At 38.6% G+C, this 25,308-nt stretch overlaps 2 protein-coding genes, 1 long non-coding RNA gene and 1 pseudogene across 3 annotated transcripts in view; 3 read left to right on the forward strand and 1 right to left on the reverse strand.

The window, feature by feature from the left end:
* Positions 1–1,632, reverse strand: LOC140688465 (uncharacterized). The gene is made up of 2 exons (XR_012063187.1): positions 1,291–1,632; positions 1–546 (listed from the first exon to the last, which is right to left on the reverse strand). It is a non-coding gene; the product is annotated as an uncharacterized lncRNA (long non-coding RNA).
* Positions 1,084–14,183, forward strand: LOC102536500 (uncharacterized). The gene is made up of 7 exons (XM_072947624.1): positions 1,084–1,384; positions 1,716–1,802; positions 5,055–5,107; positions 5,315–5,441; positions 8,053–8,151; positions 8,552–8,735; positions 9,080–14,183. The coding sequence occupies exons 3-7, from the start codon at positions 5,060–5,062 to the stop codon at positions 10,536–10,538; spliced, it is 1,917 nt and encodes a 638-aa protein (XP_072803725.1). The 5' UTR covers positions 1,084–1,384; positions 1,716–1,802; positions 5,055–5,059; the 3' UTR covers positions 10,539–14,183.
* LOC107032978 (olfactory receptor 7E178-like) overlaps positions 8,602–25,308 on the forward strand; it is a 21,563-nt gene continuing 4,856 nt past the window's right edge. The window contains exons 1-2 of the mRNA XM_072947639.1: positions 8,602–8,735; positions 22,750–22,898. Coding sequence (XP_072803740.1) covers positions 22,837–22,898 — 62 coding nt within the window. The 5' untranslated portion in view covers positions 8,602–8,735; positions 22,750–22,836. The remainder of the gene's footprint in view (positions 8,736–22,749; positions 22,899–25,308) is intronic.
* LOC107033700 (olfactory receptor 7E178-like) lies at positions 19,334–19,933 on the forward strand (annotated as a pseudogene).

The raw sequence follows: 25,308 nt of genomic DNA on the forward strand, positions 1-25,308 counted from the left end.
CTTTGTGATAAAATATGTATAAAATAAAATTTATCACTTTAAACATTTAAGCGGACAACTCAGTGGCATTAAGTACAATTGCAATGCTGTGCAACTACCCCCACTATCCATCTCCAGAACTTTTCCATCACCCCAAAACTGTAGAGTAACACTTTTATGAGATTGGCTCAATTCTTTGGTCTCCAGGTGTCTGGAGATGAGAAAGTGTGTGTTTAAACTGAGGCTGTTGAATTTGTGGTCAGCACAGTAAAACTCCAACAAGGTCTCATTCCACAAACTTCCTCTCTATGCCTCACGGTGACCTCTGAAGAGCCTCCAGGGAGAAGCAGCCTGCCTTGAGATTGAACTTGAAATGACAGGACAAAATTAACTTTCTGGACACCATTATCCCCTTTAGTCTTATCCTATTACTATTGGTGTCTATTTTGTACATCTCCCACAGATGATGACATTGTTCTAAACAGTCTGGTATGAGTGGTAATGAACAATCAGATTATCCTGGACTTCTTGATTTCTTTCTGACTTTGTAACATAGTTCAAGAGACCCTGCACAAACAAGAAAAAGAAATGAGTTACAACAAGAAAAAATTATGCACAGTAAATTTTACTTATATTGAAAGTCCAAAATAGTGAACTGACAACTATTACAGGTCAGCAAGGTTTCCAGGTAAAAGGACTTACATAAATATTACCAGACTTCCTCTACATGAGTAGCAATCAATAAAACTACGAAAGGGGAAACTGAAGTCCTAATGAAAACACTGAATGAATGGATTGTAGATCTCATGGATTGATATATACTTCGTTATTGTACGTATGTGGACCCTGTGTATAGCAACGTGGAGAAGGGGAGGTACAAACGGAATTGATGAGTATCTCATTCTCCGGCTTTGGAGAGCCTGGGTGGGAGGCCCTAAACCCTAATCCAGCCCCGATCTAGTCACCTCAGCCCCGCCCCCTAGACCTCACGAACCTCGGCTCTGGAGGAATTTTCAGCTAAGTCCCACCCCAAGCCCGGCTCTTTGGAATATTCAACTAAGCCACGCCCCTAGGCCTGATCTCGCCCCAGCTACGCCCCACGGGCCTAGTCAACCAAGCCCTGCCACTGGCCTGTCCAGCTCCAGCTTCGTCGACCTCCAGTTCTACGTTGACCTGGTCGCAGAACCCAAATATATCTCTCCGCGGGAGGAAATTACCTTTTATTCTCTTGCGGCTGGAAAAACCCCTACCAAACCCTCCCTGCGTTCTACGTAACACACAGTTCCCAGCCCCCGAGGCCCCGCCCCTTACGCTGTGAGCGACGCAGAAACCAGAAGCAGCGGTGCACTTCTGCGCGTGCGCAAGTCGGCGGCCATGTCCCTGGTCACCCCAATCCGTTTCTGAGGTAAATTTTCGCCTCCGTCCAAGTCTTAGCTAGTTCGGCCCAGCCCGCCCCAGGTCCGGTGTGCGGGAGCTGGAAATCTCGACCTTGGGGTCAGCGGTCTAAAGGCGGTCTCTCGAGCTTTGCCTGCCGTTTCCCGCCGGGACCCCGCGCCCAAGGGCCTCCAGCCGCCACGGCGCTTCCTCAGAGACCCAGGCGCGGTTGGTCCCAAACTCCCTGAATCAGGAACTCTGTGCTGGTCCAGCAGTCGGAGTGAGTCTGCCGCAGGCGAGAGTTGGAGCGCCGTCCTCGTACTTAATCGGCCTCCAAAAGCATCCTTTTGCTCTCTTTCCAGAAAGAAAAAGCATCCCTGCCATTCGGGTCACGGGGACGAGAGCCTCAACCTCGTCTGTACGTTGGTCTGTGGATTTCGACCTATTCGGTGAGCACGGGGTGACATTTGCCTAACGCCGCCCCCATGTCTCCCTTCCTGGTGCAAGAGATCTTATTTAGCCTGTGATTTTTTTTTTCTTTCCTGTGGGCATCAGTTTGCTACATTATATTCAAGTACGTGAACCGATTACTTAGTATCTTTTTTAACCCCCTCTCCTTGCCCAATGCAGCTCTAAATGTTAATCATCTATCTGTAGATTTTTTTTTTTTGGAATGTCACACTCAAAGTGTGATCGTATGCCAGTTTCAGCGTTTTCTTTTTAATTCCTTGTGCCTGATTCTCTTTTCACTTCTTCGGTGCATTTGCCAGGACTTTCAGTTCAATGTAGAATAGCATATAAATTGCATCCTTGCCTTGTTCCAAATCCCAGAGGGAGTTATTCTGCCGTTTCACCATTAAATAGGGTGTTTGCTATAGCTGTTTGTAGATAATACATTTTTTTCCCCTAGTTAAAGCCTATTACCCTCTAGCCCTAGTGAGTTTCAGGTTATTATCACCAATTGATATAGATCAGTCACTTTTGTATGGAAGGGGATGAGTCATATGATTTTTTTCTGTTAATGTGGTGAATTAGTCATTTTTAACCATCCTTCATTCCTACGAGGAAACGAGCTTTGTTTGTGACTGTTGTCTTCATTATTCATTTCTGGACTGTGCTAATATTTTAATAATATTTCGCTCTTGTGCATATGAATGAGATTTTATATATATATATATATATATATATATATATATATATACACACTTAGTTAGTTTGGGGTACTTTTCTGGTCTTGTAAATACTCAGGAAAACAGCCACCCCCCAAAAGAATGGAATTTTGAATCCCTTACTTATTTGGTGAGCCTGCCTGTAAAACAATCTATAACTTATGTTTTTTTGTGTGAATATTGTTATAAATTGCTACCTTTTAAAAAAAATGACTGTAATCAGGTTTTGTTTTGGTTTTTTTTTAATCATTGCTGGAAATTTGTACTTCTGTCTAGACATTCATTCATTACTGTACATTTTCATGTCTCTTCTCTTAATTTTCTGTTGCATTCTACTTGCAACATCTGTAATTATGACTCATTCATAACTACTTTTGTCTATGCTCTGTTGTTAAACTGCTAAGGGTTTGTTGATTTTACTAGTTTTCAAAGGATGCATTGTTAGCTTTTCTGATTCTGTTTGTTATAAGTTTTCAAGAATATTGTGAATTTTGTCCATATTTATTTTTATTTCTAAATCTTTATGCTATTCTTCTTCCACCCTTCTAAGTCAATGGTTAGCCCATTGATACTGATTTTTTTTTCTTCTGTGGGAATTGATGATACTTATAAATACAGTTAACCCTTGAACAACATGGGTTTGAAATGCATGGGTCCATTTACATGTGAATTTTTTTCAATAGTAAATACTACAGTACTACAACAGTTTGTTGAATTCTTGGATATGAAGGCTGACTAGGAGTTACACTTGGATTTTTGAGTACAGGAGGGTGGATGCCCCAATCCTCACATTTTATACAGGGGTCAGCTGTATATAAATATATGTACAACACCAGCTGTGGATTTCCAGTGTTATCTGAAAGTTATTTTATTTATATTTTTTTATTTTGGGGGGGTGATTAGATTTGTTTATTTATTTTTAGAGGAAGTACTGGGGATTGAACCCAGAACCTCGTGTATGCTAAGCATGTACCCTACCACTTGAGCTATACCCTACTCTGCAACAGTTATTTTAATTTTCTGCTTCTACCCTGCCACATAGTCTTGACTTGCTAAAGATAAATATGTGTGTATTTCCTTATCCCTGTAATGTGATGCATTTTTAGCATTTATCACCACCTGACATTTTGTTAATTTACTGTCCTCCCTCAGAATGTTATAACACCCACTTACTTCAGGATTTTTCCATTTTGTTCAGGGCTATAATCTCCTGTGACTGCATGTAGTAGGACAGGGTAAATATTACCTAAATTAATATGAAATGAAGGAGCAGGAGGTGGGGATCTTAAGGGAAGCATCCTTGCCGAAGACAGCTTAGTCAAGAGAAGGAGCTCAAAGAGGAATAGACTACTTCATTTGCCTGCTCTCCCTTGTGTGCCCAACAGGGTTCTAGGCCAGACCGTGGTAATGTTAGGGAATAAGAGCTTCGGTAACAACTAAACTGTAAGATACATATTCAGAAATACATTCATTGTTCATTTAGGCTTTGAAGGTAAATAGACCTACATACATACCCTGCCTCAGCAGCCTTCTGATTGAATAACATTGAGTGCATGGTTAATTGACTCTTCTCCAAGATTGTTCAACTATACTAGTTGTAATAATATCTGATTTGCGGAGTTCCTGTGAAAAATAATCTCTTTGCAGATTCATTGTCACATCATGGTTGCCCAAATGAAACCTGTTAGTAAAGAATGTTACAGTTTTTATTGGCCTTGAAATACATACTTAATCCACTGCAGTGGGAAAAACTTGTACTTTCATTGTTTGAAATCTGTGCAGTAGTGCTTCAGATCTCACTGTGAGAGATGACACACGTTGCTAACTTCCCTTCAAGTGTTCCTGTTCTGCTGCTGCTGTACCTACTGCACAGGCAGGATTGAGCACAGCGTGGCAGGCTTCTCTGCCGCCTGCGTGTGGAGTTCAGTCGGCTGGTGCTCCTGGGACCCTGCCACACTGGAGGGCAGCCAGGTCCAGTAGACAGGGGCGGAGCAGTAATGCACGTTAGCCTGCCAGGAGGTGCAAAAAGAAACACAGGGAGTAGAGCCCCCAGAGGTCTGGTATATAAGTCACTGCTTTCTTGGATTTGAGATGGAGCATATATTCTTACTAATGAATGCATTATCTAATATTTTTTATGCTTTTCATTATCATAGGTAAATAGATAGCTACATTTTTTTAGACTTCAGTTAACTTGCTTACAAAATGGGACTCTTCACCTCTTTTTTTTTTTTTTTAATGATCATTGAGAACCAGAGGATTATTTTTTAGTGGAGCTAAGGTTACTCCACCTTCTTCTTTTTTTTGTTCTACCTTCTTACAAGATCAGTGTGTATTTGATTGGGTGTCTTGGGAGCATACGTGTGTGTGTGTGTGTGTGTGTGTGTGTTCTGAGGGGAGTGGTCACTTACAACAGATGTGCTGCAGCATCCACAGTCTTGAATGTGGAAATTGTGGGGAGACCTGGATTCTCATGTCTTCTTTGTCCTACCTCAGCTCTAACTTCTCAATATTCTGCTTTTCTTTATGAAGGGAACATGGAGGAAGAAAGAATAGCTGCTGAGTTACAGAAGACTATGACACAGGTAAGTAAGAGCTAATGATTCTCCAAAAGAATATTTCAGTTCCACCAGGTCATCAGTCTCCTAATTGTTTAAGCAGGAGTCAGCAGCTCGTTTCTGTATTGGGCCACAGAGTAAGCATTTTAGGCTTTGAAGGCCGTAGAGTTTCTATTTTAACTCAGTTCTGGGGGAGTTGGCACCTTTCTGAACAAAATATGTGGGATGTTTTAGGACCCCGTGGTCTTTGAGGATGTGGCTGTGGACTTTACCCAGGAGGAGTGGGCTTTGCTGGATCTTGCTCAGAGGAACCTCTACAGAGATGTGATGCTGGAAAACTTCCAGAACCTGGTCTCACTAGGTAAGAATGGCAGCATTCCTTTATTGAGTTGTTTAGAAAACAGTTTTATCTTACTGATAGACCTTGTTCTAGGATTTGGGCTGAGGAACTGGAATAAATTAGTAAATAAGACAGACATGGTCACTGACCCCAAGGAGCTTACAGTCTAGTGGCTTCACCATGAAAATAAACATATACTTCTTTCTCTTTTTCTTGTGATTGAAACCCTCAAGGCTTATTAAGTGTTGAAAGTGTGGGCACGGACTTCAGGGGTCACTTTAGGGAACAGGAAGAAAGTTGGTAGCTTGGGACCTTCTGAGAATTTTACTGCTCTTAATGCTCTTTATCCAAAGATCACGAATTAAACAAATTGGGTTTAATCACTTGGTGCAGTGAGGGAGAACACATGCCATGGAGAGCTACGGAGTGTCTCAGAAAGGGGATGTCAGAGGATAAATATTGCAGGTTTTATACTTTGAATGAGTAGGAGGTGGGTCTGTGGAGGCAGGCTCTATTGGTTTCCTATAACTTCTATAACAAAGTACCACAAACTGGGTGGCTAAGAACAGCAGAAACTTATTCTTTTAAATTTCTGAGGCTGGAAGTCTGAAATCAAGGTGTGATGATCCTTCTGAAGGCCCTGGGGGGAAAAAAATCCCTCCTTGTCTCTGCTGGCTCTTGGTGGTTGCCAGCAATCCTTGGCTTACAGTACATCACTCTAATCTCTGCCTTCATCTTCATATGCCCTTCTTCCCTCTAAGTCTTTATGTCCTTTTAAGAACACCAGTCCTTGCATTTAGGGCCCACCCTAATCCAATATAACTTTATCTTAACTTGATTATGTCTGCAAAGACCCTATTTCCAAATAAAGTAACATTCAGAAGTTCCTAGTGGAGATGGATCTTTTTTCCCCAGTATGCTTTATTTTTCTTAGAGCAATTTATAGGTTCACAGCAAAACTGAGTGTCAGGTGTCCTCTTTGATGGGCTATCAAAGTTTTTGGCCCATTTTTTAATTGAGTTGTTTGTTTACTTACTGTTGAGTTTTAATTCTGTGTATATCTGAAGATACTAGTTCTTTATCAGATGGGTCTTTTGCAAATATTTTCGCCCAGTCTGTGGCTTATCTTTTCATCCTCTTGACAGTGTCTTTCTCAGAGCAAAAATTTTTAATTTTAATGAAGTCCAGCTTATCAGTTCTTTCTTTCATGAATCATGCCTTTCATGTTGTTAACTGGTGACCTTAAAAATAAAATAGTTGAGGGGGAATGGTAGAGTTCATGCTTAGCATGCACAAGGTCTTGAGTTCAACCCCCAGTACCTCCATTAAAAAATAACATAGTATAGTTATTTTACAAACAAAAATGGTTTATTCATGAATAGCAGAGGAATTGCGGTTTAGGAAGTCAAGCTATAATACAAGCCATAGGTAGGCCAAAAAAAAAAAAAAAAACAACAACGGAGAGAAACATTATTTTATAGAGGAAGTTGGGAGTGGTTGTTTGGATGAAAATCCACTGGAGAAAAGTGAGAATTCAGGGTGATGATGGTTTCATATTGGCTGAGTTGCTGGGGTAGTTGATTTCTTATGGGAGATGTAATGTACATCTTTTCCTATTAGGCCCTGTAATTGGTGATTCTTGTCGATGATTCTTCTGTTGGGGTCTATAATTGACAGTTCTTCCTGTAATTGATGTGTGGAACTGTGTGAAAGCACCTTCTTTCTGGCCTTGACTCCATTTTAGTGAAGTTTCCTTTTATTAATTTTCACATATCTAACATATCTAAGTTATCTGCATTTTTTCCTGTGTTATCTTCTAGGAGTTCTGTAGTTTGATATTTTACTTTTAGATCTGTGATCCACTTTGAGCTAATTTTTTACTCCCTTTGATGGGGCCCCCAAGTTGTCCCAAAGCCCTGGATGCCTCCTCCTGTATTTTGAGTTTATTTTTGTAAGAGCGCCAAGATTCTTTTGTTGTTGTTGTTGCTGTTGTGTTTTTTTTTATGTTTATATCTAGTTTTAGCATCACTTATTGAAAAGACTTTTTCCTCCATTATGTTGCCTTTGCATTTTTGTCAAAGATAAGTGAACTGTATCTATGGGGGTCTATTTCTGGACTCTCAGTTCTGTTCCATTGATCTATTTGGACATGAATTTTTGAGGGTCACTATTCAACCCAGTCCACAGGTGGTCACATTAGATTGGATGCTGATGGAAAGCGAAGCATGGGTAATCCTATTACTGAGTATTTTGTGGGTGGCACAGTGACTTTTTTAGTCTGTGCTTATAAAGTAGCCTTATTTTGTTACATTTTATCATGGTCTTAGAGTAACTGCATCTAAGTCTGGTGTTCTCAGATTACTTATGTTCAACAGAAGAACAAAATGTCCTGCCTGTGAATATTAGATCAGCTTCTAATAACAATATTGTGGTTTAAGTGTGAATGTCAGATCAGTTCTAGACATCAGAGCCCCCTCCCCTGTAAGAAAAAAAAAAAAACTTGACATTTTGTTGCAATTAAACTCATACTTGCTTTACAGTATTAGAAGACCAAGGTTTTTGCCCTGTCTCATGGAAATGTTCATGGCTCCTCATTGTTTTCCCTCATGATAATACCTTTCTACATGAACAGGGTATCCGCTACACACACCCTCTCTGATCTCCCAGTGGAAACAAAAGGAGGAACCAGAGACAGTGAAGAAAGGACCTACACAGGAGGAGCATCAGGAAGGTAAGACTCCTTGAGAGAAACTGATCTGGTTGAGGGATATTTCATTTGGAAAAATAAAATGAAAGCAAAATAAGCTTTGTTTTGTCTGAGGAGGCTGATAATCCACAGATACTGTAGATTACTGTTTTGACTTTTTATCAGTCTTCTCATCCTTCCCTTGTTCTTGGGAAAGACCATATTTCCTCTTTATAACTTAGTATTTGTTCATGTGCATTTTATCCAGTTTCTTTTTGTTTTACTCTCCTAGTAATACCCCATTTATGTTACCATCAGCCTCAGTCTTCATGGAATTATTTTTTAGTTGCTTTGCCATTTTGACTGAGTGCTTATTACAAAAGTCCTGAGCTAGCCACACTGCCAAAGTCCTTTGCTCATGGGTACCTTTACTTTTTCGTTTCAGGTTTTGAGACTCAACTTAAAACTAATGAATCAGTCACTCTGCAAGATACTTATGAAGAAAAAATAACCAATGAACAGACTATAAAAAGATTCAAAAGGAATGATTCCTGGTCATCCATCTTACACAAAAACTGGGAATACTCTGATACTGATTATCAGAACAAAAGCCATGAGACACATTTGAGGTGAGTGCCATTCATATAGGAGAAAGTAGTATCTCGGGAGAATCTTAAAATGTCATGAACTTTTAAACATGCCTATAGAAAACTTGTTCAGAAATGGTGATTTCATAAAGAATTTTCATAAGATATTTTTGCCACAAATGAGATCTTCAGTGTCTGACTCGTAATTCATTTGTAATCAACTATCAGAAAAATCCCTTAAGTCAAAAACTCTGATAATATTGGCCATGGTGGAGCCCTCTGTGAGAACTTTCAGCTTATAGTTGGATAGGGCAGAAAGCATATGTAGTCACTGAAAATGGTAAAAATTTACTTGTTACTAATAATGTGCATTTTGTTTTTAAAAGAAGTCACATGGTGGAGAACAGCTATGAGTGTAACGAAGAAAATAAGTGTGAACAAACCTTCGACCAGATTTCAGATATTAATATGCCCAAGAGAACTACTGAAGTAAAGTTCTTTGAGTGCCATGAGTGTAAAAAGGCCTTCACGGATCATTTATCCCTTAAGAATCACATTAGGTCTCACACTGGAAACAAACCCTATCAATGTAAGGAATGTGGGAAAGCTTTCCACTTTTTTGCTTGTTTTAAGAAACATATGAAAACTCCCACTGAAGAGAAACCCTATGAATGTAAGGAATGTACCAAAGCCTTCAGTTGTTCTTCGTTCTTTAGGGCACACATGAAGATTCACACTGGAAAGACAAACTATGAATGTAAGGAATGTGGGAAAACCTTTAGCTGTTCTTCATCCCTCACTGAACACAAAAGAATTCACAGTGGAGATAAGCCCTATGAATGTAAGGAATGTGGGAAGGCCTTTAGTTGCTCCTCCTCACTCTCCAAACACAAAAGGATTCATAGTGGAGATAAGCCATATGAATGTAAGGAGTGTGGGAAGGCCTTTAGCTCTTCCTCTCACCTTATAATACATATAAGAATTCATACTGGAGAGAAGCCCTATGAGTGTAAAGAGTGTGGGAAGGCCTTCAGTGAGTCCTCAAAACTCACTGTGCACGTCAGGACACATACGGGAGAGAAGCCCTATAAATGTAAGGAATGTGGGAAAGCCTACAACTGTCCCTCCTCCCTAAGTATCCATATGAGAAAACACACTGGAGAGAAACCCTATGAATGTCTGGAATGTGGGAAAGCCTTCTATCTTCCCACTTCCCTTAATACGCATGTGAAAAATCAAAGTAGAGAGAAACCCTATGAATGTAAGGAGTGTGGAAAAGCCTTTAGTTGTCCCTCGTCCTTCAGAGCACACGTGAGAGATCACACTGGAAAGGTACAATACGAATGTAAGGAATGTGGGAAGGCCTTCAGTCGTTCCTCATCCCTCACCGAACACTTAAGAACTCACAGCGGAGAGAAGCCTTATGAATGTAAGGAGTGTGGGAAAGCCTTTATTAGTTCCTCCCACCTTACAGTACATATAAGAACTCACACTGGAGAGAAACCTTATGAATGTAAGAAATGTGGAAAAGCCTTTATTTACCCCTCAGCCCTTAGGATCCACATGAGAACGCACACTGGGGAGAAACCCTATGAATGTAAGGAGTGTGGGAAAGCCTTTCGCCATTCTTCATACCTTACTGTCCACGCAAGGATGCACACTGGAGAGAAACCGTTCGAATGTCTGGAATGTGGGAAAGCTTTCAGTTGTCCTTCATCCTTTCGAAGACATGTAAGAAGCCACACTGGTGAGAAACCATATGAATGTAAGGAATGTGGGAAGGCCTTTGTTTGTCCTGCTTACTTTCGAAGACATGTGAAAACTCACACTAAAGAAAATATATAAAGTATGGAATAAGGGAATGTCTGCAAGGCTTTTTCAAATCTTAGGCAATGTGTGAGATCTCACACTGTGGAGACACCCTATGAATGTAAGAAAACAGGAAATCATCACTCATATTTTTGAAGACTTGAGAACTCACAACTGAGAGAAACCCTGTGTGTGTAAATCATGTGATAATGCCTCATGAGCATCACTTAGTGTGTGCGAGAAAATTCCTACTAGAAGCAAAGATCAGTGCCTCATCCTTAAAGTGGACTACTGCTGGCTCGCTGATTCCCAGTTTTAATCTTCCAATGTGAATATTTAGGGTGATAAATTTACTCTAATACCTTTTCGGCTCTAGATATACATGTTTTATTATGAGGTGCTTTTATTTTGGTTCAGATACAAATGTTATTTCCATTACAGAGTTTTTTGGACCTATTGGGGATTTGAAGTGCATTTTTTTATATGCAGGCAAGAGTGGGGTTCTTTTGTTTTTTTGGTTTTTTAGTTTCTAATAAACTCTCATTGCTCTCTCAGTGTGTAGTCATGGTGGTATCGATACTTTGGTATTTGTCATTTCTTTTGTAAGTGGTAATTTTGCTTTGATCCAGTAGGGCAGAAACTAGAAATTGCCTACCCAGTATTTTTCCTCCTTTTTTACTAAGAGATTATCAGCTTTTACTATTAAAAGCTCTTCCTGTCTAGTAAGTAATCCAGCAGAAATTAGTAAGTGCTAAGGTCTTGAAAGAAGAGTCTCATCTGATATGCTGTTTTTGCATTTTGTTCTTTGTCCTTGCTTATGACTGAGATTTGGACCCCAATGTTTTGAATTAAAAAAGAGACCTTGTGGCAGGAAAGCTGGAAGTAAAATTGGTTGTGCTGGCTTGTGTTGTGTTACTTTGAGCGTGGCTAGGGCTGCATTTCCCAGAATCACTTCCTTATCCAGTTCCAGGTTAAAGTTGTCTAAAATGAGTTTGTCTAAGAATTGGAAGACAGAGGGAAGAAGCCATTATCTTAGTTTAGTGGAGCCATGAGACAGGAAGACAGATGCATAGGGACCTTACCAGGAAACTGGAAAGCTCCAGTTTCCAGCTCATCTTCCTAATTATTGGACCAATTGATCAATACTGGCTCAAAATGACACATTAAATGCTTGACTGCAGTTATCTCAGAGGCAGCAGCTCCGTAAATTCCTCTATCACGACCATACACAGCTTCTTGGATTTTCTGGGAAATTCTTGCACCGTAATTTTGCTGATATTTATAGTCCCTCATGCACATCAACCAACTGTATAGAGTTGGCTCCAGTTTGGAGCAGGATTGTTGTCATCTACATAGTCCAATTCCATCCTGTCACTCTGCTCAAGGGGAAAGACATCTGTGCAAATCTACTGTGGTCTCAAGACAAGGAGAAGCTTCAATTAAAAAAAAAATGAGGAGAAGAGCTGTGGACAATGAGGCTGAGAGGTGTAGTTGAGGTAAGCATCAGACAGGGTGTCCTCCCATTTTAGTGGAGGAAGGTTTATGTTTAACACCTTCAAACAGGGAAGATTGTACTTCTTTTTTATCTGAGAAGATGAAAGCTATTTGATTTGTGCTTTTCCAGGTACGTTTAGCTATATTTTTTCCTTCCATTTTTTTCCCCCTTTACCTCAAAAAGTAGAGCTATACCACTTCCCCTTAATCAGCTTTTCCCCTTTTACTAAAGCATAGATACGCTAATACGTATGAAATGTGCTAATCTTAAGTGCGTAGTGTGATGATCTTACATAAGTATGTGTACACCCTGATAAACAGAACATTTCTAGGACTCCAGAAAGTTCATTCATCTGCCTTCTCAATAATTGCTCCATAGAGGCAACCACAATTTTGGCTTTTATTGTAATTTATTGGGTTTCCTTGTTCTTATATGTACAGTTATGTGTTTGGCTTCTTTTCTCAACATAATGTCTAATTTGCCTTTTAATTGCTCTGATGCACGTATTTCTCTAGATATATGCTTTGTATATAGGAATGAAATTACTGAATGGTAGGGTAGACGTTGTTTAGTTTTGGTAGGTATTCCAGTTTTTCAAAAAGGTTGATTCCACCTGTAATCCTAAAAGCAATGTATGAAAGTCCCAATTGCTCCATATACCTAGTCAGCACTTTCTAATTTTAGCCATTCAAGACAGGATCTGGCAATATCTTGTTTTTGGTTTTAATTTGCATTTACTTGATGTGTAATAATGGTTGAATACTTTTTTATGCCCTTGTTGGCTATTTGGATATCTTTTATGAGGGTACCTTTTGAAGCATTTCACTCATCTTTGGTTCCTTTTTTATTTGGAGGGTTTCCTTCTGGTTACTTGTTCTTTTTTTAATGTATGTGTATTTCTGTCCATATCTAGTTACATACATATACATAAAACATGTGTTATATATTATATATACTTAAATAATAATATGTATATTATATATACGTGTATTGCAGATAACTTTTCCCTGTCTCTGGCATGTCTTCATTCTTTTCCTTTTTGTAAGCTATAAAGGGAATTTATTGGTTTGATTACTGGAAAAGAAAATCCTTGGATGTAACTAAGTTCAGGGACAGCTGGATCCTGGGGCTAAAAAGATGTTACCGGGACGAGCTCTGTCTCCAAGTCTTGGCTGTGCATCTTTCTTCCTGGTGTGCTCTTTCTCTTCATAGTGGCCCTCAGAAGATCCAGGCTACTTTCTTTCCAGGTTGTAGTCTCAGGGAGAAGAGAGTGATTGTCTTTTTGAACAATTCCAATATGAATATAACAGTTGAATTTGATCAGCTCACTGCTAGTCAGATAACTGTGGCCAGAGGAATGTAATACTCTGGTTTATTTAGAACTGGCTCCCATGCTCATCTAGAAAAGAGAGTAGAGTCAGTAGTGACTAAATCATAGGGTCCTGGTGATTGTGATGTATATGATGAAAGGAGGAGGCAACAGGGGTCGGGTAGGGTATAGAAATAGAGGTAATAATCATGTCAGCTAGCACAGTGTGCTTACTCTGGTCTTAACAATGGGAGGGAACTGTGGAGTCTGGAAACTCAGCTAAGGCTAAGTAGTTGTAGAAATCCTTTCAGAAAGTTTAGAGGCCCTCTGTTACCATATTTTAGACTGCTAAAGATGATTTATCAATCTTTGTTGCTCTGTGGTAGTTTTGGATATCTGGTAGCAAGAGCTTTCCAGCTTTTTTATTCTTCAAGATTATCTTGCCTTCTTTGTTCCCCATTTGATTCTATAGAATCTCTATCAGTTTTCACAAATCTTCTTGGACTTTGCTTGGAATTGCATTGACTTTATAGAATAACCTGAATAAAATTGACATATTTATAATATTTGAGTATTCCAATTGATGAACATAATACAATTGTCCATTGATCTAGGTGTTTTGTAGTTTTAATTGTAGAGGTCTTGAATAACTTTGTTTAATTTATTTCTAGGTATGTGGTATGTTTTGCTCTGTATATATTTTTATTTATTTTTTTGGTTTTGGGGGGCTAGCACATAGAACTGCAATTTCTTTTTGTACATTGATCTTTTTATCCTTAACATTTATAAGTCAATTATTTATTTAAATAGTTTATGAAATTCTAGATTTTCTGTGTATACAGTCCTGTCAATACCAATAAAAGAAAGTCTTACTTGATTTCTAAACTTTATCTTTTATTTTTCTTGCCTCAATTGCTTTACAGTGATGAATAGAAATGATGAAAAGGAACATCTTTGCCCTGCTCCTGATGTTAGGGGAAAGTGTTCCATATTTCACCATTAAGTATAATACTAGCTGTAAATTTTTCATATGTAACTTTTCTTAAATGAAAGGAATTCTGTTCTAGTCCTAGACTGCCGAGATTGTTGTTGTTGGTTTTTTTTTTTTTATCATTAAGGGATATTGAATTTTATCCAGTGCTTTTTCTGTGTATGTCAAGGTCTTTTAAAAAATCCTCTGGTCTGTTAATGTGGTGAATTACTACATTCCTTGATTTCCAAATGGTAAAATAGTGTGTTTTCCTGGAATAAACCATACTTGGAAATGTATATATTAGCTTATTAGCCTTTCCATTTTGCTAGATATTCAGTATGCTATTTAAAAAAATTATTTCTGTGTCTGTGTTAATGAGGTTTGTCTTGTTATTTCTTTTATGTTAATATACTTGGCTGTTTTGTATCAGGTTTACACTGCCTCATAAAAGAAGTTGGAAACTGTTCTGAAAAACTTGATATAAAATTTGAACTATCTATTCCTTATATGTTTGAAAAAACTCACCAGTGAATCTGTTTTGGGGTTTTCATCACAGGAAGCTTTTTAAAGGTAGTTTTACTGGTGAATGACACCAAATTATAAAAAGTCAAAAGACTATTTAAAATTTTTATTTGTGTTTGTGTTAGTTTTGCTAAATCATATTTGTCCATTCCATGATTTTCAAATGTGTTGGTCTAAAGTTGTTCATAATATCCTATAATTTTTGTGTCTGAAAGCTATAATTATATTTGCTTTTTCATTCCTGATCTTGGTAGTTTATGCATTCCCCTCCTTTTTCTTCACCTTGGTTGGAATTTAAATATATTATTTAAAATTTTTAAATTTATTTTTATTTTTATTATTTTTTATTTTGGGGGGGAGGTAATTAGGGTTTTTTTAATTTATTTTTTTAACAGAGGTGCTGGGGATTGAACCCAGGACCTTGTGCAGGCTAGGCATGCACTCTACCATTAACCTATACCCTTCCCCTAGATACAATAATTTTTTTTGAAGAACCAACTTTTAGTTTATTTTATTCTGCTTTTTAATTCTTTAATTTTTGGTCTTATTTCCTTCCACTATATTTGGGTTTAATTTTCTCCATATTGCTAGCTATTTGAGATAGACGCTTATATCAGAGCCTGTCTTCTATGTCCAGTCTGCTTATAAACCCATCCAATCAGAATTTTCTGTTATTAACATTATTAGTAGCAAACTCATTTGAGGTATGTGCAGAAAAACACCTTCTATGTGTGTGTTATCTTAAGGTCATGGTGTTTCCTTGGTGATTTGGAAAGGAAACTGGACTGGAAATCAAGACACCTATTTCTGGTCTTCACTTTTCAACACTGTGACCGTAGAAAAAAGCCATTGAAGCTTTCTAGTCCTTAGTTTGGGGTGTATGTGTGAGTTGGTGTGTATGTGTTCAACTTTTTTATTATGAAATAATTATAAATTCACAGTAGGTTGCAAAAAACTATGTACAGAGAAGTCCCATATATCCATCATCCAGTTCCCCCCCCATTGGAAATCCCTAGAATTTATTTGAATTTCACCAATTTTAAATGTGCATGTGTGTATATGTGTGTGTTTGCAGATATAGCACTTGTGTAGCTTGATGGAATCACTAACCACAATCAAGATACAGAACTACTCCATCGCCACAAATGAACTCTCTTAGGCTAGTTTGTATTCACACTCAGACCTCTCCATCACTAGCTCAGACAACCACTAATTTGTTCTCCATCTCTCTAATTTTACTTCAAGAGTGTTATATGAATGAAATCATATATCATGTAACCTTCTGAGATGGACTTTTTTCATTCTACATAACTCCCTTGAGACCCATCCAACTATATTTCTTATGCTGTATATTACATCCCCATGGCTTATTTTATACCTGGAACTTTGTACCCTTTAATCCTCTTCACCTATTTCACTCAGTTTCCTGCCATCCTCCTTTCTGGCAGCCAACAGTTTGCTCTCTGTATTTATAATTTTGTTTCTGTTTTGTTCATTAGTTTTTTAGATTCCACATTATGAGATCATGCAGTATTTCTTTTTCTCTTAGTATAATACCCTCAAGGTCCATCCTTGTTGCAAATGACAAGATTTCACTCTTTATTTTTTTTATTTTTTATTTTTTTTTGTGGTGAAGTAGTATCAAGCACTGTTAAGAGAGAAGAACAAAGCTGGAGGTATTATTCTCCCTGATGTCAAAACTACCCTTCAAAGCTATAGTAGTCATTTGTACTAGCACAAAAACAGACTCATAGATCAACGGAACAAAACAGAGAGCTCAGAAATAAATCCACACTTAACATGGTTGATTAATCTACAACGAAGGAGGCAAGAATATACAATGTGGACAAGTCAGCCTCTTCAGTAAATGGTATTGGAAAAACTGGACCATCTTCTTACATCATATACAAAAATAAACTCAAAATGAAGATACGTGCAAATGATACATCTGATAAGGGATTAATATCCAACTTATATAAAAAATCAGACAACTAATTATCAAAAAACCAAACAGTCTAATTTTAAAATGGGCAGAAAACCTGAATAGACATTTTTTCGAAGAAGGCTAACAGACACATGAAAAAATGCCCAACTGCAGTAATCATCAGGAAAATGCAAGTCAAAACCACAATGAGATGTCACCTCACACCTATTAGAATGGCTATTCTCAAAAAGACAAAAGATAATAAATGCTGGTGAGGATGTGGGGAAAAGGGAACCCTTCTGCACTGCAGCCACTATGGATAACAGTATGGAGAGGCCTCAAAAAATTAAAAACAGAACCACCATACAATCCAGCAGTTCCACTTCTGGGTATTTTTCTGAAGAAAGCAAAAACATTAATTCAAAAAGTTTATTTACAATAATCAAGATATGGAAGCAACCTAAATGTCTATTGATAGCTAAAGAAGATGTGGTGTATATAGACACACACACACACACACACACACACACACACACACACACACACACACACAATATTACTTGGCCATAAAAAAGATAGCTTTTTTAATTGTGGCAAAAATCCCCATGTAACATAAAATTCACCCTCCCCCAAATTTCCAAGTGTGCAGTACAATGTCCCATGCACGTTGTTGTGCAACAAATCCCCAGGAACCACCCCTCCCATCCTTCATGACTGAAACTCTACACCCGCTGAACAACTCCCCACCAGCCCCTCCATTCACCCTCTGGCAGCCATCATTCTACTTTCTGTTTCTGCAAGTTTGACTTCTTTAGTTACCTTATGTAAGGGGAATCATGCAGTATTCGTCTTTCTGTGACTTATTTCACTAGGCATAATGTCCTCAAGGTTCATCCATGTTGTAGCATATGACAGAATTTCCTTCTTTTTTAAGGTTGAATAATGTGTTTTCCTCCAGGAAAAGAGGAAACAGACTGAATCTCATTCATTTCTGATTCCTCAGAGCCTAAACTGTGGCACAGATAGGTGGCAACAACAAAAACCTGTTAAACTTAAATAGACCCTTAGTTAAGTTGAACATCAAGAAGGCAACATGGTTTTACCCACTGGGTGCTTTTCTGCCTGTGCTTCCATCCCTTCCAGCAGTTTCTCATCAGACTAGAGGCACGATACAATGGGGCTTGCATGTTTCTATTCCGTGGACTTTCTATGAGCCTATTATTTTCCTTTTATAAGATACATGTTATTCAATTATCAAAAAAGCGGAAATTTTAGATAATACAAAATTTTAAGGAAGGCGAAAGGGAAGAGGAAGACAAATTGCTTTACATCATGGCCTGAGACACTTTTAGGATTTCACATTTAGGATGTCAAGTCATTCCTTGCTCGCATTCCCTGGGATAAGAAAGGCTTTGACCTCTTTCCCATGAAATTAAAGTCTTTAAATACAATTTGAGATTAAATTTCATCAACAGACCTGATACTGCAGTAGTAATTTAATCCTGATTAAAACACCATAACTGAATATTAAGAGCCAAATTTCTAAGGGTGTTATTCTCCCCCTATCTGGGTAAGGAATGCCATCAGAAAGAGATTGAGATATTGATACACACTTCACATTTAGTGTGTGCATCGTGTGGGACTCAGACTTTCATCTCCTGGCTCATCCCAGGACTTCTGTCACTCCCACTGGAGCTGCATGAACTTATTTTTTCAAGCCTTCTTTGTCCCAGATGAACAGACAGAGGCAGAATCATTGCTTTCTTCTCTTGGGACTCAGTGAGGTCATCTCTGAAGTAGGAGAACAGACCAGTGATTCACAGGGGACTTGCTGGCATGACCGTTTGGTTCATAGGATAGTCTCTGAGTAGTGTGATGCTTTTTCCATTCCACTTTGGAAACCTGAGATACGCAAATATTATTTCTTCTGCACATTGAAGATTTCACGTGAGCTATCATGGAATGACTATTTCTAGACAGACTTCAGGGATAGCCCTGATTCTGCAACTCAGCAGTAAGAGCAGGTAGTTGATTGTATCTGTATCTGATTGTTTTATTGGGAAAACATGTAGGCAACTAATAGTAAAATTAAATATACGCTGATTTTTACAAAGCAAACAACTATATACTTCATGTATATTAGCATATGGTTATTCTCAATTGTGCAATATGGAAAGGTAAAAGAATTTGCATAGGATTGTCATAATAAGGAATTAAAAAATAAAATGAAGTCTATGCCTCTGGCAATAGTATGCGTCAGCTAAAGTGGCTGAATTAGATGTAAGCACTTCACAGACAGACTTAAGGTTTTAATGAGAGCATTTCAGGGACAACATGCATAGCATATACTTTTCAGCTAAGTTTTCAGGAAGACTGTTTATGGATACAAAATCAATCCTAACAACAGGAAAACATACTCACCAAATTCATGGTGGTTGACTTTGTGGGACAAATATGCAGGGGAATGGGATCATGTAGAAATATCAAGATAACTGAAATTTTTTTGCTAATATTTTAAATCTCTATAATGTATAAGTTGAAACAAATATTACTAAATGTTAGCATTTTTAATATGGTGTGTGGGTATTAATAATAATAGATAACATTAATGGAGCATTTACTAAACTGGCCTACAGACCAGTTTGTGGCCATCTGTCACCCCCTGCACTACCCGGTCATCATGAACCCCCACCTCCGTGGCCTGCTGGTTTTGGTATCACTTTTTATCAGCCTTTTGGTCTCCCAGCTGCATAGTGTGATGGTATTAGAATTTACCTTCTTTATGGATGTGGAAGTCCCTCATTTCTTCTGTGGTCCTTCTCAGCTGTTCAGTCTTGCCTGTTACGAAATTTCAGCGATAACATATTAATCTATTTTATTGGTGCCATGTTTGGTGGTGTCCCACTCACAGGGATCCTCTCATACGTGAACTGCCTTCTCCATTCGGAGAGTCCCCTCCTCAGGTGGGAAGTATAAAGCCTTCTCCACCTGTGGCTCTCACCTAGCCGATGTTTGCTTATTTTATGGCACAGGCCTCAGGGCGTACCTCAGTTCGGCTGGCTCCTTCCCCCCAAGAAGGGTACAGTGGCCCCAGTGATGTACACTGTGGTCGTCCCCATGCTGAATCCCTCCATATCCCTTCATCTACAGCCTGAGGGGCAGGGACATCAAGAAGGCCATGCAGAGGCTCCTTAGAAGAACAGCCTAATCTCAATGCCTGTGCCATCCATCTTTTTCTCTGTAGGTTGGAAAAGCCACTAAAACCAAACAGTTGGAATTCAAATTTCTGCCTATTTGGTTCTATAATTTTTGTAGCTCTTGTGCCTTTCAATACTTCCAATGTTTTGTATCTGTATGTTGCTTCATTTTGTACATCTTTAATGGGACTGAGGGAATATTGTGGGATCCCATCCCCATTATAATCACCACATGATTGGATCATGTTATAGCTATAGACAGAGTTTTCTTTATTTCTTATCTATGACCCAGGCATCCTGGATGCATGCACAGCTCTCTCTTTCTCCCTTTCTTTTTACAATTACAGTCTTCAACCCTTTCCAAAATTTATGTTATTGTCCATGCAACTTTTGCATCTCTTCAATCTGTTTATGCATGTTATGTGTAAGGATGCATGTATCTATATGGTCCTTAACTTTGATTTCACATGGAGTCACCTGGTGGATCTTTAAAAATATTGATAACTGTTTCTCAACACAGATTATAATTTATTTGGGCTGAAATGTAGCCTTAGCATGAGGATTTAAAATGGTCCCAGTTGTTTTTCATGTCTAGTCAAAGTTGGCAACTACTGGTACAATCGCATTTTGTTCAAAAATTACAAGTATATTTGGACCCTTTACTGTTCATGAGCAGATGTTGAAGTTCTTAAAGTCATACTAGCTCACAAGAGGAATGATCTAAAAAAAAGTTCACCCTAGCAACAGGCAGTGTTGTTTTCGCCAGCTTTCCTGATATTTCTTTACATATATTCTCCTTCCATACCATACAACTAGTCATCCCTGCTGGTTAATAAGATATTGTCACCTTGCTCCAAACTCAGCCTTCTATACATTACTTCAGCAAAGGGTAGATCTTTCCTTTCACTAGTAATGGTATCTTTAGGGCTTCACTTTGAAGCCACTCTTTCCTGTCTCTTGTCTTGACAAATCTGCCTTTGGGCTCTGATCTGTATTGTTCATGCTACAGGTATCCATCTTTCTTTTAGAGACGTTGCACATCATTTCGGAGATAGTGACCTGGGGCTTTCTGAAAACTTGCCTAATTACTAGGTTAATTTACTTGGCCTTTTGCTACTGAGCTACATCATCTACCAACTTCACTGATCAGGAACTTTGATACTGGAGAAAGGAATGCACTTTATAGAAGATGAAGCTATGCCAGCCAGTGAGAAGTGATACTTCCCTTTAAAAATGACTAAATTCTTGGTTTTCATGAGCTGTAATGAGACAATTTGGGTCTTTTCTACTCTGGAATAATGAATAGGCTGTGTCTCCATTTCTGAAAACCTAAGTAATGAGCAGAATTACTTAGGGAATTTTGGAATTTCCCATTAGAAAAGTAATAGGAATTTGCCAAGGTAATTGTGATAGTTAATTTTTTTTTTACTGAATAAAGAAATACACAAATTTATTAGAAGACAGTTTGGCCATACATGAGATGTTCTTCAAATTGCTTATGATAGTTAGTTATATATGTCAACTTGGCTGGATCATGGTGCCCAGATATTTGGTCAAACATTATTCTAGATGTTTCAGTGAAAGTGTTTTTTGACTGAGATTAACAATTAGATCGCTGGACTTTACGTAGAGCAGTTTACTCAGAGAGAGTGGGCCTCATCTAGTCAGTTGAAGGCCTTAATTGAGCAAAGACTGACTTCCTGGAGAATGAATGAATCCTGCCAGTAGACTGTCTTTGAACTTGAATTGCAATTCTTCCCGGAGCTTCTTTAGAAAATTAAAAATAGAACTGCTATATGATCTAGCAATCCTACTTCATGGTATTTACCCAAAAGAATTGAAATCAAGATCTCAAAGAGATACTAGTACTCGCATGTTCATTGCAGAACTATTCACAATAGCCAAGATCTGGGAACAACTTAAATGTTCATTGACAGATGAATGGATAAAGAAACTGTGGAATACAGTATCACATGTGTGATATGTGAATACTATTCAGCCTGAAAAAAGAAGGAAATCCTGCCATTTGCAACCACATGGGCAAATGTTAAGGACATTACACTAAGGGAAATAAGGCAATCACAGAAAAGACAAATACTGCATGATTCTACTTACATGATTTATGTAAAATAGTCAAATTTATAAAATCATAGAGGGGAATGGTGGCTGCCAGGGCAGGCAGGAGGATGAGATGGAGAGTTACTAATAAAAGGGCATAAAGTTTTAGTCAATCAAAATGAGTAAGCTCTAGGAATCTGCTGTACAACATTGTAACTATAGTCAACAATAGTATATGACCAATTCAAAATTTGTTAAAAGGATAGATCTCATGTTAAGTGTTCTTCCCACAAATGAAGAAAAAAAAAGAGTTGTCCTTAGAGACACAAATATTAACTGAAGAAAATAGAAATATTATCAGATTCTTAATATAGAAGACCTAATTCTCCATCACTTACTTGGTCATTTGAATGCATCTGATGATGATAAACTCACATGTTGATGTATGTTAATTTAAAAAGTCTGAATTTTTTAATTAAGATGTATGAAGCTCAAAAGTCAGAGGAGGAGTACAGATGAGATTCCTCCTGAGAAGTGGAAGGTCTCAAACCGTACAAAGGACATTTACTTTTCCTATAATCCTGTAGCATTAATATTAACAAATCCTCAGAGACTGGGATAATATGGACCAGCTTGGCTAATTATGAGCTCTGTGCATTGAGCTCTCAAGCCCACACAACTGTAAATAATCAGCCTGTGCCCTGCAACCTTTCAGTGTGCTGGTCTCAGTATTGTTGGGTCTGTATGTGTGTCTGTCTTCTCTTCCCAGAGTCATTGTGTGCATCAAGGGGTCCATTCCTGACTGTCTTCCTGCCAGTCCCGAGAACGGAGCCTGAACCTTCCTCACTCACCAGGCATGGGAAGGGCAGTGGATCGTCATTCTTTTGTCATGCCCCAGCATAAAGGGAGTGCAGTACAGTGAGTACTATTGGAGATGCTACATACAGGAGGGACTAGGGGAGCATTGTTTCTTCATCATCAGGGTAAGCAGGACAGTCGGAGCAGTCAGATGAGAGGACACCAATATGTAGTTTCAGCTCAGAGGTCTATGAATTTCCTGTTGTTGGTTCTGATGGGGATCCTAGGACTCTTATTTGGATTTCTGTTTTCCTCCCACACTGGTTCTAGCTCCCGTTGGCATCTCTCTCACCAGAGCAGGAAGAGTCCCTCTAAACTGTGCCGTAAGCACTCCAAACTGATCATGAAGGTGATGATGATACCGGATGACCATACACGTGTATCATGAACCTTTATTAAAGATTCCCAAGTAACAAGCTCTGAATTAAGTGCTCCTGGGGGAAGGGTCATAGCTCGTGGTAGAGCACATGCTTAGCAAGACTGAGGTCCTGGGTTCAGTCCCCAGTACCTCCACCTAAATAAATACATTGCACTTCTTAGAGAGAGAGAGAACGTGCTCTGTGTACTTATTTCTTTTCATCTGCATGGTCACCCCTAAGATGTATGTGTACAGATTACTGTTATTTTACAGATGAGGAGAGGATTTTAACCTTTTAGTGTAACTTGCACCAGATCATGAGATGGAATGGGATGAAGCCAGGTTTGAATCAAATCATCTGAATCTAGACTCAGGGCACCTGGCCAGTGTTTTCTCTTTGCCAACCCACTCAATCATTTCACTTCTCTGCTCACTGTGATCTTTTTTTTTTCTTTGGAGGTTACTGGTAGACCTCATTGGAGAGCTGTGGGTGGCACTGGCTACATCAACCGTAGGAAGGATGACGGAGCTCATAGGCAGGGATCACAGAAAGAGCTGGCTCATAACAGTTTAGGGAAGATCCCTCTCTTGCCCCTGCTCCTGGATTTTGCCTCAGCTGTCCACTTCCTCCTCCATTCTTGTAATTTAGCCTTTTCCGTTTCAAACAGAGACATAACTTCAGTGTCTCAGGTTCCATCCATACTCAGGAGACCAGAAACTATGAAAAGATGTACAGTAGATGTGTCATTGTTAAGACCAGTGGATCTCTGCTTTAAACTTCCTGCATTTTATTAGAGAGAAGAAGTTAACTGCATATGCCTCAGAGATCCATGATACACTTTTAAGTCCTGTCTGCTGTCCTTATTACCTAACGACATGCAGCAAGTTGTTAGTGTCTCCGAACCTCAACGTTGTCATATGAGTTGATTCTTAGTTGATACCACTCCACTGAGTGAGGACTAAATAGATAATGGTACTACCTGTGTGACTGATTATGTGATAGATGTGTACAGGGGTAAAAAATTGGTATTATTATTATTAATTTTGATAACACTGAAGTTCATACCATTTGACCAAAATATCTCATGACCTGACAGTTTGGTTTTTAATGGATACCTGACAAAACATTTTATTTGTGTCCCTGGGCAAGTACGTAATGAGTATTTAGAAGGAAATGACTGAGTCACATTCATTTCTGATTCTCCAGAGCTTATATCATCTTTGGCATAAAGTAGGCAACAATAATGACAACACCATCAACACCAACAAAACCCTCCCAAATATGGCAAATACTGAATAGGTCCTTCTTTGGTTCCCAGAAACAGAGCGTAGTCATATGTCTTGTACATGGTTGCTTTCCTGCCTGTGCCCGTGTGATGTCCCACAGGACAAGAGATAAGATAAAATAGCACTTGTGTGTGTGTGTGTGTGTGTCATAAACTTTCCGTGGGTCTGTTATTGTCCATTTAATACCATCTACCACATTCAGTTATTAAAAAACTACCACAAGGATTTTCTTAAATATGAAAAAGGAGGAGGCAGAACGAGGAGGGGAAGGTAAATTTTATTGTGTGGGCTGAACCACATTTTAGGATTTCAAGTCATTCTGTCTCACACCCTGAGACCAGAGAGCCTTCAGATTCTCTGCCCTATAATTACATAAAAAGTTACTAAAACTTTCTTAAGATTGTATTTCATCAGTAAACCCACTGTTCCAATAACAATGCAAATTCTGGTTACAAAGCAATGACCAAATATTTATTAAGTTCCACTCCCCCCACGTGCTACAGATCACTGGAGATGACTGTTATCCTCCCAATTTCCGGATAAGGAACATGAGCACAGAGAGGTTGAGGGATTTATACACACATCTGTGGATTAGGATAATGAACCAGCAGTTTCAGGGGCACTGGTAGCACTAACAAGGTGGACCGTAGGATTTTCTGTGAATAGTAATGCACTTTATAGTCCAGTTTGAAAATCTGAGACACGGAAATACTATACCCTATGTAAAATGCAGGATTTCACACGGAGTTATCATGGAATGACTATTATTATGTACTTCAGAACTACTTCTTATTCTATACTTTAATAATAGCATGTAATTGGTAG

This window comes from Vicugna pacos, chromosome 22 (assembly GCF_048564905.1).
Source record: "Vicugna pacos chromosome 22, VicPac4, whole genome shotgun sequence".
Taxonomy (NCBI): domain Eukaryota; kingdom Metazoa; phylum Chordata; class Mammalia; order Artiodactyla; family Camelidae; genus Vicugna; species Vicugna pacos.

Excerpts from the sequence above, each read along its gene's own strand:
- LOC102536500 (XM_072947624.1), top strand. The coding sequence starts at position 5,060 with ATGGAGGAAGAAAGAATAGCTGCTGAGTTACAGAAGACTATGACACAG. Across the intron at positions 5,442-8,052 it reads CCAGAACCTGGTCTCACTAG|GGTATCCGCTACACACACCC; the intron begins GTAAGAATGGCA and ends CTACATGAACAG. Across the intron at positions 8,152-8,551 it reads ACAGGAGGAGCATCAGGAAG|GTTTTGAGACTCAACTTAAA; the intron begins GTAAGACTCCTT and ends TTTTCGTTTCAG.